The 15,523-nt window shown below is 42.8% G+C and overlaps 1 protein-coding gene across 1 annotated transcript; it reads left to right on the forward strand.

Annotated features, from left to right (window-relative positions):
- Nucleotides 1–1,848: 1,848 nt before the first annotated feature.
- On the forward strand, nucleotides 1,849–11,000 carry cbarpa (CACN subunit beta associated regulatory protein a). Its single transcript, XM_030775928.1, has 9 exons — nucleotides 1,849–1,896; nucleotides 4,715–4,860; nucleotides 5,981–6,042; nucleotides 6,377–6,542; nucleotides 6,765–6,936; nucleotides 7,117–7,269; nucleotides 7,686–7,911; nucleotides 8,955–9,168; nucleotides 9,362–11,000. Exons 1-9 carry the CDS (start codon nucleotides 1,849–1,851, stop codon nucleotides 10,998–11,000), a joined length of 2,826 nt encoding a protein of 941 aa, XP_030631788.1.
- Nucleotides 11,001–15,523: the final 4,523 nt, after the last annotated feature.

Raw genomic sequence — 15,523 nt, forward strand, 5'->3', positions numbered from 1 at the left:
ATAAATTTTGCAGTTGCGTTAGAAAATCTAAGATTCTTACAGCCTCTGCAAAAAATGAGTTTGTGAAAAAAAATAATAGTGTACCACTATCTATAGTCAGTTTCATTCACCATTAGTTTTGGTATTAATTACCTTTAGGATTTCTTACATCGGGTATTTTCCAATAATATCTGAATAACAGCTAATAGTGCTTTTTTTTAGGGAGGATTAACATTTTCACACTGACGCAGTTATACATATAAAACAATGATATGTGTGAGGTGAAGAGAAAAAGAGAGGGAGAAGTGAGTGTCAGTGCTGTGAAGTGTGTTGTTGTGCATGCAGTGAGTGTCAGTGCTGTGAAGTGTGTTGCTGTGTATGCAGTGAGTGTCAGTGCTGTGAAGTGTGTTGTTGTGCATGCAGTGAGTGAGTGTCAGTGCTGTGAAGTGTGTTGCTGTGCATGCAGTGAGTGTCAGTGTTGTGTAGTGTGTTGTTGTGCATGCAGTGAGTGTCAGTGCTGTGAAGTGTGTTGTTGTGCATGCAGTGAGCGTCAGTGCTGTGAAGTGTGTTGTTGTGCATGCAGTGAGTGTCAGTGCTGTGAAGTGTGTTGTTGTGTATGCAGTGAGCGTCAGTGCTGTGAAGTGTGTTGTTGTGTATGCAGTGAGCATCAGTGCTGTGAAGTGTGTTGTTGTGCATGCAGTGAGCGTCAGTGCTGTGAAGTGTGTTGTTGTGCATGCAGTGAGTGTCAGTGCTGTGAAGTGTGTTGTTGTGCATGCAGTGAGTGAGTGTCAGTGCTGTGAAGTGTGTTGTTGTGTATGCAGTGAGTGTCAGTGCTGTGAAGTGTGTTGTTGTGCATGCAGTGAGTGTCAGTGCTGTGAAGTGTGTTGCTGTGTATGCAGTGAGTGTCAGTGCTGTGAAGTGTGTTGCTGTGCATGCAGTGAGTGTCAGTGCTGTGAAGTGTGTTGCTGTGCATGCAGTGAGTGTCAGTGCTGTGAAGTGTGTTGTTGTGCATGCAGTGAGCGTCAGTGCTGTGAAGTGTGTTGTTGTGCATGCAGTGAGTGTCAGTGCTGTGAAGTGTGTTGCTGTGCATGCAGTGAGTGAGTGTCAGTGCTGTGAAGTGTGTTGCTGTGCATGCAGTGAGTGTCAGTGCTGTGAAGTGTGTTGTTGTGCATGCAGTGAGTGAGTGTCAGTGCTGTGAAGTGTGTTGTTGTGCATGCAGTGAGTGTCAGTGCTGTGGAGTGTGTTGTTGTGCATGCAGTGAGTGTCAGTGCTGTGAAGTGTGTTGCTGTGCATGCAGTGAGTGTCAGTGCTGTGAAGTGTGTTGCTGTGTATGCAGTGAGCGCCAGTGCTGTGAAGTGTGTTGCTGTGTATGCAGTGCTGAGTTAAAAGCCCTGTGGCGGCTCATGCTGTAGCTCACGGTGGAAAAGTCCAGAGCAAGTGCCATGAAAATCCTGAATAATCTCATGCGTTTCTCTCTCTCTCTCTTACACACATACACGCACACACACAGTCACACTCTCAAATTTAAGTGGATAAATGCATTCCATTTTGTTTATTTTATACCTTAGTGCTTACTGAGATGCCATTGCCAAAAAGCAACAAAAACAGTAAGACATTTTAACTGTGAATCTTTAGGCTGAATTATGACAAATGGTGTAGAATGAAGGCCTGAATAAGGCAAACTGAGTCTAAAGGAAAGCTTTAAGTTTGGGGGGGGCGGGGGGGGGGGGGGTAAGAAACCATCAAGGCTGAGTGATTCCATCACGGTTGGCCAGAGATGAGGTGAGTCAGCACGTCATTGGCCAACTGTTTCACTGCTTTGTTATAATGTACTCTCCTTTCCAGGAGTCCCACACGCTGAGCTGGACCATGAGCAATGAGCCGCCATTACTGAGAGGCATTACAGAGAACGCCACTGTGAGTAGAGATTTTTATCTCAATGCCTCCATGTGTCTGCACATACCAGCACTAGCATATCGGTTTCAGTTGTGTAAACTGATTTCTGTAATGAACATCCCAGTAATAAGGAGCTGATGAGGAGTTGGAGCATTGTGCTGTGGCTTCGGAGGCTCAAGTTGAGTTCTGAGTTCTGGCATTTCTTTATAACGAATTACTTTTATAATGCGAACAAAGCAATAAGCGTTTATACTGAAATAGAACGTGTAAAGCTCAGAGGGATTTTTGGCAGTATTTTGAATGAAACGTGTCAACCGTTTAGAGCCTCTTCTTTTTGGATGCCATGTACATCAATTCTTTCCGGACATTTTACATTGATGAAATTATATACTCATGAGAAATGAACGTTTTGCCATGGGCTCCTACAGGAAAAATATTAGTATAGCAGAAATGGTGGAAACAGCTTCACAGTCTCAGAGAAAAAAATCTCAGTAGGCATTTTTTTTGTCTACTCCAGATTTCAAAGCAATGGTGTTCCAGTACAGTGAAGCTAAAAATACTGGAGCGTCTGTCTGGGAAATTTACAATTAACTGAACTCTCTCACAAAGACAGAGAACGGCTTTGCAACACAAAGCACTATGTTCTACTTCAGTCTAAGTCCATTTTGCCGAAGACCATGAGGGTCGGGCTAAAACGATTTTACAACATAGTGATCGCGATACATAAAACATAATCGCAAATGACCTAAATACTTTGAGGAAAAAGACCATTGATATTTAATTGTCATAACACATGAATGTTTCCTGGAAAAAAAAAAACCTCTTCTAAAGAGTCATGAATACAGGCTCTGGGGGCTCCAGTGGCACCATACTCAATCTAAGAGCAAAGTATTTACAGAATTAAGTTTTTCACTCTTGCCAGAAGTGGCATGTGTGATAAAGGTAGATGTTGTAGGGGACACCTAAGGATGCTGATTGTTCAGAGATTTCTTTGCGATTCAGCGGATCCAGTAGAAAATGTGCGGATTGCATTACACTAACTGCCAGTGCTGATGACCCCAGCTGGCACTGCTTCATGTAATGATATTGAGAAGTCCAGAGGGAGCCACAGTTGCTTGGAGACCCTCACAGGGTGATTAATGTGAAGCATGAGTGAGGAACGCATGCTTCCCAATACTCCGCTGCTCCTCCTATCCTCACATGCTCGGTGCTGTCTCTTTAAGCACTGCGCAGGTTCTTCAACCAAGACTGATGTCAGTATGTGATGTTGTAGCACTGTCCGTCTGCTGTTGTGAAAATGTGATGGTGTACTGTTTGAACATGAATGGTTAATGGCAGAAGTCAATCGTTTGAATGCATGACTTTGGGTTATTGAATGAGATTTACTGCACAGACTCAGGTACACTCAGGTGACATTACATTGCCGTGAGCAAACTGGTCACTGAACAGTTTTGAGGGATATCAGGAGAGCAGTGTGTATTGAAATGCAGAAGACAAAGCCTGTTGGATTAAGTTACACATTTGATGTTATGAAGGATAATTATAAGTACTGAGCCAAACTAGAGTCTGTATTACTATTGCTCTGCATCCACTTGGATAGCAACAAGCTGTCAGATACTTGGATAAGCACATTAATACTCATGGCATTTGTACCTTTTTGACCTTTGCATCTTTTGATCTTGCTGAATATGAAGAGGCGGGTTTATTTATTCGAGACAACCACTATGTGTTACAGAAATAAATTTGTATTTGAAGCTGTGAATAGCGGCTTTCAGGGCCGTAGATACAGCTCTGCTAGTTGGCTCGGCTTAAGACAACTGCCTCTGAATGACATGTCTCATCCTGATTTCTAATTATAGACTAGTGTGGCCTCATTCTCCATTCAAATGAACTGGGAAATTGAATTAAGGATCTCATTGCCGTTTTGATCATGGACCAGAAGCTCAGTTTATAAGCCAACGCGAATTAATCAACCATCTCAGAGAAAGTTAATTGTATTATTCAGCAATGTCAAGATATGTTGGCTCTAAATTACTAAACTACGTCCATACAGTTTCTGATCCCGTGTGGAGAAAGAGTTCTATAAAATCATTCTGTATTTGTTTATAGACTGCCAGAGATGAAAGAAATGTCAGCAAACAAACATATTTATTTACAGCACATCACTGCACAGTGCACAGGCAATATTTCATTCCCTTAATGAGACTTCATTATCTGAGGAGATTTTTTTATCTTTGTTCTCTCCAGCAATATGCTGCAGTAAGCTCCCAGTTAAACAGGCTTAGTGTGTTTCATTCAGTGGCCTTTCTCTGACTGTATGCAGAGTGAACCAAACAGCACAGGCCCTGTGAGCTGCAGCTGGGTCTTCACTACATATTTGTGCCAGTAACTCTTGGTCAAACGCCCATTTCCTCCTGACCTTCAAACCATACTTTGACCAGGGTAACATGTGTTTCCCTCACTCTTACTGCACTCCTCCAAACCTGGCATATGTTGCATTGACAGGAGAGGCGGTTCAGACAGCTTAATAAGGAGAATGGTATTTTAAAAGTAAACATCACAGACGTTTTAGTCAAGAGCACTCAGTGCTGATGAAGATTCCAGTGGAACACTACTTAGTGCATAATGATAAAATGAATATTATTTTTTTTTAGTAATGTCTTATGTACATACATATAGGTAAGGTAGTGTACTCTACCATCAACTCCCAATGCATTCATGAAATTGACACTGTAATCAGAAACACAGGTGAACAGACCTGAAAACCGATAGATGTATACTGTGTAAATGCTCTTTGAGTAGCTGTGGATGATGTGTTTTTCTCCCTGCGGCATGGCAGGATGTGCCTGTAGCACCAGGGAAGCCGGATAACTATATCCTGCTGCTGGTTCTGCTGTGTCTGTTTGCTGGAGGGACAATCATCCTGCTGTCTGTCCTACTGATCTTCTGCCATCGTTGCTGCCAGAGGGGACGACGCCATTCCAGGTCACTTGAAGTTAATCTTAATCTTCGCCTTGATTTCACTTCTAATTTTATCTTTAACTTGAATCTTTTTCCTAATTGAGACACCAACACTAATCAGAAGGAAAAGAATACCCTTTAAACCATCCATAAACTTAAAATCCATCTTAATCCATAGCTCTTACTTTGACATTATTCCCAATACATGTTATAGGGAATGGGATATGGAAAAATCAATCATTACAAAGAGGGATTTCTCACAGTTCAAAAAGGATGCGAGGTGAATTCGCAAAAGTAGCGTTCAATCGATAGGAAAAAGTGATATAGCATAACTAATTATAAACTGCATTTCAAAACAAATATGCAGCCATTTTCAAAGTGTTAAAATAGACAGAGATCACGTATCTCTTCCTGTTTCAAACCACAACAGAGTTCACATCTCGTCATGTCTGTACCGCTAACTTTTGAGCTGCTGTGTAGGACGTTCTCAGGGCCAGTCTAGTCAGGTCTTCCACTTACATGGTAAAAATAGAGTGAAGTGTGGATCTATGTAGAGGAATCATAGGAGTATGTTTGAGAGAAGACTTGAGAGGGAAGAGTGCGGTCACCTGAAAGAAATCATCAGATCTATTTAATTACAGGTTGTACACAGAATGCCTGTGTGCTGCTGTTTTCTGAGAGTGTAAACTGCCTTTGTGGCTTGTCTTTTCTCTTTATGAACACAGCGTGATACTATGTTTACGAGGTTTACTAACCTAAGCAGAGCAAGGAGCAGGATGTCAGACATTTTAGATAGTGAGATTATGTGATGAGTGTGAATGTAATTAAGAGCATGTGGATTACTGTATTGGAGTCTAATAAGAGTGCGCATTAATCCCATTCCTGAAGATAACCACTATTTTTGAGCACATTTTTATATAAAACTGCTTCCGACTAATCTAATCTCGCAAATACACACAAACCTTTGTTTTAAGTATGTATTATCATTATAGTTCTGGATTAAAAAAAAAAAAATTCGCTTGCGCCCCATTTCGACAATTACGCAATGAATCTAGAGCCAGGCTGTGCAATGCTTTGTTTTGCTAGCAGAGCAAAATTATCTGACCTGCTGAGAAACCTCTTGTTGCTATGATCCCCTACACAGGGCCAGTGATGACCTGGAGAAAACCAACACTACATATGTGGAGGAGAGCCAGGCAGCTCAGGGTGAGTATGAGAGCAAAGGATTCAATCCAAAGCAGGATTCACGGTGGATAAATGAGTCATTTTAACTATTTAAATGACTGCTGGCTAAGTTAACCATTTCAGTGTGGATGTTGACAACTTCACTAGAACAACTACAATTAGTTGTTGAAATTGAACAGTGTCAGGTGATGTCGGGGCTTCACAAGACTTTCCACAGTTATTCTTATTAGAACAGTTTAAGTTCAAGTTCACATTCAAGGTCAAGTTCCAATACTTGACTGGAGCTTCTGTGTTGGAGATCTTGGCCCTATAGATTTTCGTGCATGTGAGTAAGATGGCAGTCCATCCTCCACAGAGATCACTATCAGACTGGAGGGGACAGACGTGCTCTCTGCAACCAGCTGCCATGGTGAAACAGAGGCAGAGCATTTTCCATCGACGGCTTACACAGGCCGAAGAGTCTCCTTCAACGAGACAGCCATCTATGAGCAGAGCAAGAAAGGCCAGGAGAAAGGTCGAAGGTTAGTGGCCTCAGAGAGGATGGAACGGATGTCCTGGGCCTGTGGGCTACCCGGTGTTTCTGAGAAATTTGTGCAAATCACATTGTTTATGCAGCTTTGCATGGGTTAGAGATCTTTTTCATGTATTTCTTTATTATATTGTTCTGTCAGATTTTAAATAAAAATTTAGCATTTTCCATTTAACTTATTTCAATTTCAATGCTACTTCCGTCTCATTCTCAGGTACACTCTGACAGAGGGCGACTTCCATCATCTTAAGAGAGCCCGACTCACACATCTTCATATTCCTCCTCCGGCACTGAAGATTCTCACCATCATGGAGTGTGAATCACCTGAGAGCAGTATCAATCTCACTGAGCAGCCTGCATCAAAACCCTCCCTCTCCATCTTCCAGGTGATGCCCAAGACACTGAACCTAAAACGAATTGGGAAACTTGGGTTTGCTTGCGTGGTTAATTTTAGGTGTTGGATAGGCAGATGTTATTGATCCAGATGTTATTGAACTGCGCCTTTTGACTCATCTCAACTCTGTTATTCTCTCTTGTGTAAAACTGTGCTCTGTGTCTGTGTGTAGCCCAGCGATGGTGCTCTTCCTGAGTCTCCAGTGTCCTGGGCCAGCCAAAGCCCCAGCTCTGCACTGCCTGGAGACACATTCAATTCTGTTCTAGACACAAGCTTCAACCAGAGCCAACCAGAATCCAGCACTGAACTGATCCGTTCACGAACAGTGAGTGACTGGGTAGTTGGCGCGGGGGTGGGGGCTGGTACAGGATAAATGCAGTGTGTCTGTCTCTGTATTAGCTCGCTGATTATTGGTTTGTTCTGAGATGAAGATGGCAGCATAGTCTTTCAAGCCACCCTGTATTTTGAGAAACTTAACTGGAGGGAAAAAAACCCCAAAAAAACAAAGCAGCTGATGTTGTCAGTGTAACAGCAGAAAGACCAGGAAAGTACCCAGTGCACAGGGAAAGGGTTGTGAAAGGACAAGTAATCTCATGTCTCCAGGCTCCAACTGCCATGGTTCCTTTATGACATCAGTCTGTCCTCCATGAAATGACAAGCTCTTACTGCACAGTGCCTGCAGCAGAGCTGTCACATCTAATAGGAAGGTTTAACACTGAAAACTCTTTATTCTCTGGTCAGTTGGAGGTGATGGGGGAGCGTGCCTGGAGTGGGGGTGGACTAAAGATGGATGGAGAACAGGGGACATGTCTGGGCGGAAGTCCTGGCCAGGGGCAACAAGGCTCTGTGCTACAGTTCCTCTCCAAACTGAGACGTCATACCAGTCTGGAGGGGGCCAGTCCTTACTTCAAGATCAAGAAATGGAAGTTTGACAGCAGCCAACGAGCTGCCAGCCTGGACCTCAGAGGTATGGAGAAAATCTGGAAAAACAAGCAATTCTTTTTCACTAACATCATGCTTTATTAACATATACTCATTAATGTCAGTGAATTGTGAACGCAGGATTCACAATCAGTTTTACTATTTGTTATGCTTTGAGTACTGGTTAGTATTTGCTGTGTTTTGTTCCACAATAGTGAACAACTGAGTTATAACTGAGTATTACCACTACAAACTGTTTCTGTCTTTTCATCAATGTGCAGCAATAAAAAGACCATTCTGAAAAACCTGATTTGGTCTCTTTCAGAAGGTTCATCTGAAGCTTACTACAGTGTCCTATGGACATTATTAGTGTACAGAGCTACACCATTCAAAAGTCATTTTGATGGATTGTGCAACAAGAATGGCATATAAAGACAGGAAGCCGAGGGTGAGATCAGGCAGCCATAAAAACGCATCTTTAGCACTGGCAAGGTCCTCATAAAAGACATTTGGAGACCGAGCCATAATGGATCAATAGCTGAGGAGTATAATTGTGTTGATAATATTCCATATGTGATGCCCAGCGATTGAAAAAGGGAAGTCATCATGCACTTGGTGTGCAGCAAACAAAGCGACTGAGACAAAAGAATCCTTCCTGTTAAAATAATCATGTAATAATTGCATTATCCTTCATCTCACCAGAAAGGTCAGTTTGTGCAGCATGGTTGTTTCCTCCCAATGAGCCATAGATCACATTACATCCTGTCATTATATCAGGAGACGGACACTGGGAAAGGCGTTGATGTGTGACGCCCTTCTTTTTTCTCTTTCTTTTTCCTCCACTTTTTCCCCCCATCCGATACATCTTCTTTACCATTGTTGTTCCTCTCACATATTCCCATTTGACATTCTCTCTTGTGCAAAGTATTGCCAAAACCTGATAAATTCAAACCTCAGTGGTTCTTAATGTGATTAAATGTTACAGTGCCCGTGCAAATAACAGCAAAGTGTTATCACTATCAGTCAAATACGCTAATCTCTTACAAGACGTGAAATACATTTTTTTAAACCCTTATCCTCTGTCTTTAGGCTCCCCCAGGAGACGGGCATTTCAGAGGCAGCGCGCAGCGAGTGAGACTCTTGATCAGGTGGAGGGAGAGGAGACCCAGCTGGTCGGCGACTTCTTATGGACTGCTCCACGTCCCCAATCTCAGAGTGATGGACCCAGACGCCTGTCTGCTGGCTCTCTGAGCGCTTCTGTTGGACCCTCCCCATCACCTTCTCTTTCACCTTCTCTGAGCAGGTAGAGCTGTCAGCATCACCATTAACTACAATGATCAGAGGTGATGACAATTAATATATGATGATGATCAGTGCTGAATCTCCTGACCTTGGAACTGCTGTATTCTCTTTCACCCATGTCCACACAGTTATATGATGACTTTTCCCAACTCTTATCGTTGCTTTCTCACTAGCTGTGTCTCATCTGTCTCCAGGCTAAAGGTTGAGGCAGTTTTGGAGGTCGACCATACCACAGAGAAAATTCCCACAGACATCTCACACAAGCTCCCAGAATCTAGTGGTGCACAAGAGGAGGAAGTGATGGAGCAGGATGTGGATGGAGAGTTGCTGGAAGGAGCAACAGGAGGAGGAGGAGCAGAAGGAGGCTTTGGAAGACTAGACAGCAGGCAGGAGAATGTGGAGCATCCAAGCCTATACCGTGACATTTGGAGCTTGAGGGCTTCTTTGGAGCAATATGCTTCCTCTGATCTTAGCAGCAATGATCGGGACTCTACTCGCAGTGATGCTGACAGCGTTTGTTCCCTAGGGGGTGCGGGTGCTTCCAGAATGGGCACGTCCTGCTACCAGTCCCAGGACCTGGATGATGAGGTCTATGGAGATGGTGAGCTGCCCTTTGAGGAGCTAGGGAAGGAAGAGCGAAATGCACGTGACAGCATGGACTCAGAGCGAGGAAGTGATGGAGAGGTGGGGAGCCGGAAACTCTTGCAGATGGACAGTGGCTATGCCTCTATTGAGGCCCCCTGCAGGGCTCCAGAGGAACTGCGTCTGTTTGGCAGTGCTTCGGGCAAGACGGCTTCAGAGCGCAGGCGCTTTTTCACCAATGCAGGCAGGAAGGGAACGGTGTGTGAGAGCTTTGAGGCCCGGCTCTTCAAGGAGGAGCTAGAGGACGAAGTGTCTGTGACTGAGGTTACAGCAGAAAAAGAGAGTCCTTTCAGCCTATCCCATGGCGCTCCATCCCTCTCACCCCGGGAGATACCACAGCCACAGGTACACACATCCCCAACTCCCAAACCCAGATCGCGCTTCCGCCGGAGAGATTACAGCATCGACGAGAAGACAGAGGCGCTCTTTAACGAATTCTTACGTCACGACCCCCAGTTTGACCAGCAGGGCTCGCCCTCTGTCCGACCCAGACACCGCTCACGTATACACCTGCGCAAACAGTGGCAGCGCACCAAGCAGTACAGCGACCCTGGAGGTGCCCGCTATTCACCCTCTCTGGAAAGGCAACGTTTCCCACTACGTAGAGGTGACAGCGCCAGCTATCCTTTAGATACACGTTACCATAGCACCCTGCCACGTATAGCCAGTGCTGCCGATGAGGAAGGCAGTGAGGGTGGAGCAAGTGCAGCTGAGACTCCTGTGGTGGGAGAGAGCGGTCTAAATGCAGAAGAGAACTCAAACAACAGCAGCAACAACAGCAGCCCTGTCGTAAAGACGGAGGCGGACAAGGATCGGCCTTTCCCACCAACTTCATCACCAACACATCGCAGCACAGTTGACGACCCTGAGACACTGGAAGACTGTGGCCCAACAGACACACATTCACGTGCTGTGGACAGAGACACGGATCCTTGTGAGACAGGACATGTCAAATATCACGTGCATGCTGACAAAGGTTTCTCCAGTACAGAAAACATTCAACGTCAATCCAATACCGAGACCCTTGGCACAAGCTATAGCCACCATACTGACACCATAGAGACCAGCACAGCAGACAAGCTAGCAGTTTCTCTGGACGACAGACTCTACACCAGCCTGCGCAGGACTCAGGGCAGTAAGGAATGTGTGGTAGCCATGAGCCGGACCTTTCCTGACCACACCCAGGAGTGACCCAGGCTTCAGGCTTCTAGTAGCCCTGAGATTAAATGACATGTATATTATGTATAGATGATATAGTTGCAACTGTGATGAGCAGGTTTTAGTTTCCTCTGTTTCTTTCACACATCACTGTTTAATCCACCGAAACAATGCCTATTTGCAATACTGGTAGCCCCCCCGCCCAACACCTTTGCCTGTCCCCAACATCCCCATCTGACATACATCGTTTCTCCCCAAAGAAATAGAGAAAGGACAAAGTTCCATGTCCTACATAAATCCTGTATCGTCTGACTGTCTAACCGAGTTCAAATGGTCTGGGTAAATGACTTTCACAAAGTGTCACTATGAAACAGTGTGCACCACAGTGTTCCAAATTGTTCAAATGGCCATTGTTCCACATTCAGTCAACAGTGTTGAGACTTAGGATTATATCAGCAGTGTTCCATGCTCTACTTCTTTACTTATCACATTTGTCAGTTTGTCAGGCAGGCGTACTCTCTTCTTTCTCAGAAAGTCATAGTTAAGTTAGGCATTTTTCCTTTCTAATGACCTGGCTGAGTAAGATCAGAAGAGTACACTTTGAATACTTTGAGCGCCCCTTAGATCCCCTGAATCTCCCCTGTAGTTCAGAGAGATTTGTGCTCTGGAACCCTGCTCAGCCCCGAGGTTTGATTTTCCTCTCTCAGTGGTCATAATCTCCCTCTCTTTGCAGATATGAGGCATTTTCTCATCTGAATATTAGCTGGTTCTTCTAATTCTTCTGAGTCTAATTTTAGGCTAATTTGCAAGCATCTTCACACCCTCATTTGACTCTTTTCTCCTGTGTAGAAGTGATAGATGTTATCATGGCATGCTGTGTGTGCAAATGCCAACAACATGTAAATGTGAGTACTGTACAGAATACTGAAGGTAAAAAAAGTGACAAAAATAAACTGCACTTTGACAAAGGGAAGTCAACTTTGGCTTGCTCCTCATAGTTCATTCATGATTTTATCTCACCTCTGAAGTGCCCTTGTATGTACAAATGGAGCTTGTGCAGACATCATTTCATATAGGCATTGGTATTACATATCAGTTCTGTGTTATCGGTCTCCTGTGCAGACATGATATGGACAAAGTTTTTGTGACTTTCATCTTTTTTTTTTTTTCGTTATTGTATTATTTCTTTTTTGTATTTATTTATGACTGTGTGAATTTGTGCATTTTTCAATCCATTTCTGACATTAATATTAATGTATCATCATCATCCCTTTTCTACTAGATCTGAAAGAGCATACCACTGTATTTCTCTATTAAACCAACAGGAACGTGACTTTTGCATGTCTAAACAGAGGAGGACTGTCTTTTCTTCTTAAGAGCCCTTATGAATGGTACCAATATTGATTGCTTTGTTCATTATTTACATGCCAGACAGACAGAAATATACATATGGTGTATTTAGGAAATGCTGTAGCTGTACAGTGTTTTGGATACTCTCTCTTTCTCACTTACACACTCACACACACACACACTATCAGACTGATGGTATCATTCCATATGACAGCATTAAAATTACTCTCTTAGTCACCAACAATATGAGAGCTTCCTAAGGAGCTAGCGCTAAACTGGCGACACACCCCAAAAAAGAAGGATTTGTGCTCCTTATAGTCAGTAAATTCATATTTGTAAAAAGTATTAAGCCAAGTGTTTGAGAGGCGTACGTGGGTACAACAATAAATCAGGCAAGTGGGGGGTTTGTGAGATGTACCTCTACACTCGTCTACTCCTTAGAACAATGAACAATGGCATTAAATCCAACTGCTTCCAATATTGCTTAATATAGCTGTGCTTTGGTCCATGAAATCAAACATTACTGAATGGATGCCTCGAGGCATTCAAATACACAGCTTACCCGTCAGAAGTGCATAAGCAGGTGTATTAAATCCTTTTAAGTATATCTGAGGCAGTCCACAGAGCATTAGTGTATATGGACATTAATCTGTTGGTTTGAGATCGATCACCCCTCATCTCTCTCTCTCTCTCTCTCCAGTTCTCACATTACATATTGATTGAAAAGTGAAAATGGTGGTCCTGTCCTGAACAGTATACAATGGCAAGACATTTAAGACAGACGTTGAAATATGATGTAAAGACTGGTCATTCTGTGCATTAAGTACTAAAAACACACAGCGTTTATCAAGGGCATGTGTATAGTACGTGTGTAACTCACACATTATGTTTTCCTGTTAAATATTAATTTGGCACCGTTAACAGGTTTTTGACACGCTAATTGAAGCCTTTTGTGTTGAACATAGTCATAAATCAGACCACATGCTGCTATAAAAGCTATTAGACCTTTTTTGTCTACAGCAAGTTTGCTGCACCGCATTGTTTCTGAACATGCATGTGTAAACACCTCTGTCACTGACAAACTGTTGATTTGTTGATTTATAGTTGGTCTTTTGTAGTCCATTGGTGGCAACTGCCGCACTGTTTTGCCTCTTCTTCTTTTTAACTTATATGAGAGAAAAAACAAACACATATGCATGAAGCTGATGATGCCAATTTGACATTAGTCTTGAGAGAACATCTCAGGTTAAACCTGTTTAAAATCTGACTCTTGGAATTTAAAACATTAAACTTAGGTCTGGCTCTGGCCTTCTCTCTGAAGGTTCATTTTTGTAGTATTGGCTGACACACACATCTTTCATCGCATGTGTAATTATAATTTTACCACTAATTTTTATTGCTAGTCCCAAGTTAGAGTTCGACTGTGGGAGTCCAACAGTTGACTGAAAACATTACAAAGCTATTGAGTATCATTTCAATTCATGTAAGAGTGAAAATGTTATACTTTCAATTTGATAAGATCAGAAAGGGCAGCTCATTATGCAAACAACAGATCTCTATGTACAAAGCCAATGGGGTGAAGTGAATATGCTTCTGTGGCTGATCCTCTTCCATCATGTATATTCTAGCACACACTGTGCAGAGAGACTGGTCATAGCCCTGTGTACTACAGAATATATATATATATATTTTTACCCTTTCACTTCTGCATGCAATTTGATTATAGAATCATCACAGGTTTCAGCATTAGTTTTAACCCTTTTCAAATCAATGAAAACTGGTTGTGTGTTTGCACGTGCACCACTTAATTTGGTTAGACTGTATGTTGTTCTTTGAATTTTCATCTGAAGCATTTTTCATTTAAAAACAAAAATCCATATTTCTGTAATTTTCTCTATATGATAGTGAGAGACACTGAGTGGTGTAATATTGTCCATTAGTGCGATTCAAAGGAAGTGTGTGAGGTTTTTTCTTTCCCCCGAAATGAATAAAAGAGTTGCATCAAAAACATCTTGGGCCTAGTGCTCACTAAGAAAAACATGAGCTGGATGGACCAAAAGCTAAATCATTGACTCACGAAAGTGTAATGACATAAAAATGAGTTCACTAAACTCAGTGAAAAGAATCATTCAAAGAGTACTTAAAAGTTAAAACTTCTTTTGTGCATTAACAGAACTGCATTCCAAAATATCCATATGATTGGCTCTCAACTCATGAATGAAGGTTCTCTCCGTATGTTTCTCTTTACACTGATCTGTGGTCATAACCCATAACTGGATGATTATCTGATACATGTTGAGATTAAGACTGAGACATTATCTGGCCTACGCTCACCATCGTACGGTCTGTGATGATTCATTGTAAGTGAACATGGCTACTGCACAGCCTTAGGTTTTACCTTTGGAGCAGCACTGAATTATTTTGTTCACTTCTAGATTATGTTGGTAACGGAAACATGACTCCCAGCATTTGAACCATGTGGGGGTGCCTGATCAAAGTGCTCCTGCGCTGCCACCTCACAACAGTCTCAAACATAGTGCAGATTAGAGACAAGATGAGTCAACGTAAGGGAGCTAACAAGATCCCATGCAGTCACTCGGACTGAAATAGAGGAGGAAGAGATGAAACCCACGTCAGAAGCGCAGATGTGTTAAGATGTTGCTTGGGATGACTTCATTGGCGAACACAGGAAGAAATACGGGGAAAGCTTGGCTGAGTCGTACCCCACTCAGAAATCCCAGAGGAAATCTGGGCAACGCTGATACATTTTTTCGAATTTAGATTGAAGAGGTGAAGATTGTTTGACGCATAATATGTCTGTCATCTTTCGTAGCTGGACAGAACTGTGTTATATTAGATTTGAGGTTTAAGTTTTACCTCTCAACATCCAGTCTTGTGCAATATGTCTCTTTCGTTCAAAACACACACACTCACACACTCACACACACTCACACACACTCACACACACTCACACACACTCACACACACTCACACACACTCACACACACTCACACACACTCACACACACTCACACACACTCACACACACTCACACACTTGTTTTCCCCAAAACCTTTTCACAATTCTTCCAGAAATCCCTGTCAGTTTATTTGTAGAAAAAGCAAAATTTTTCCCTCCATCAGGAAATCTAGTGTTCTAGGATCATAAAAACACCATACAACCAAATTGGTTTGGTTGGGATGTGTT

This window comes from Chanos chanos, chromosome 5 (genome assembly GCF_902362185.1).
Source record: "Chanos chanos chromosome 5, fChaCha1.1, whole genome shotgun sequence".
Classification (NCBI taxonomy): domain Eukaryota; kingdom Metazoa; phylum Chordata; class Actinopteri; order Gonorynchiformes; family Chanidae; genus Chanos; species Chanos chanos.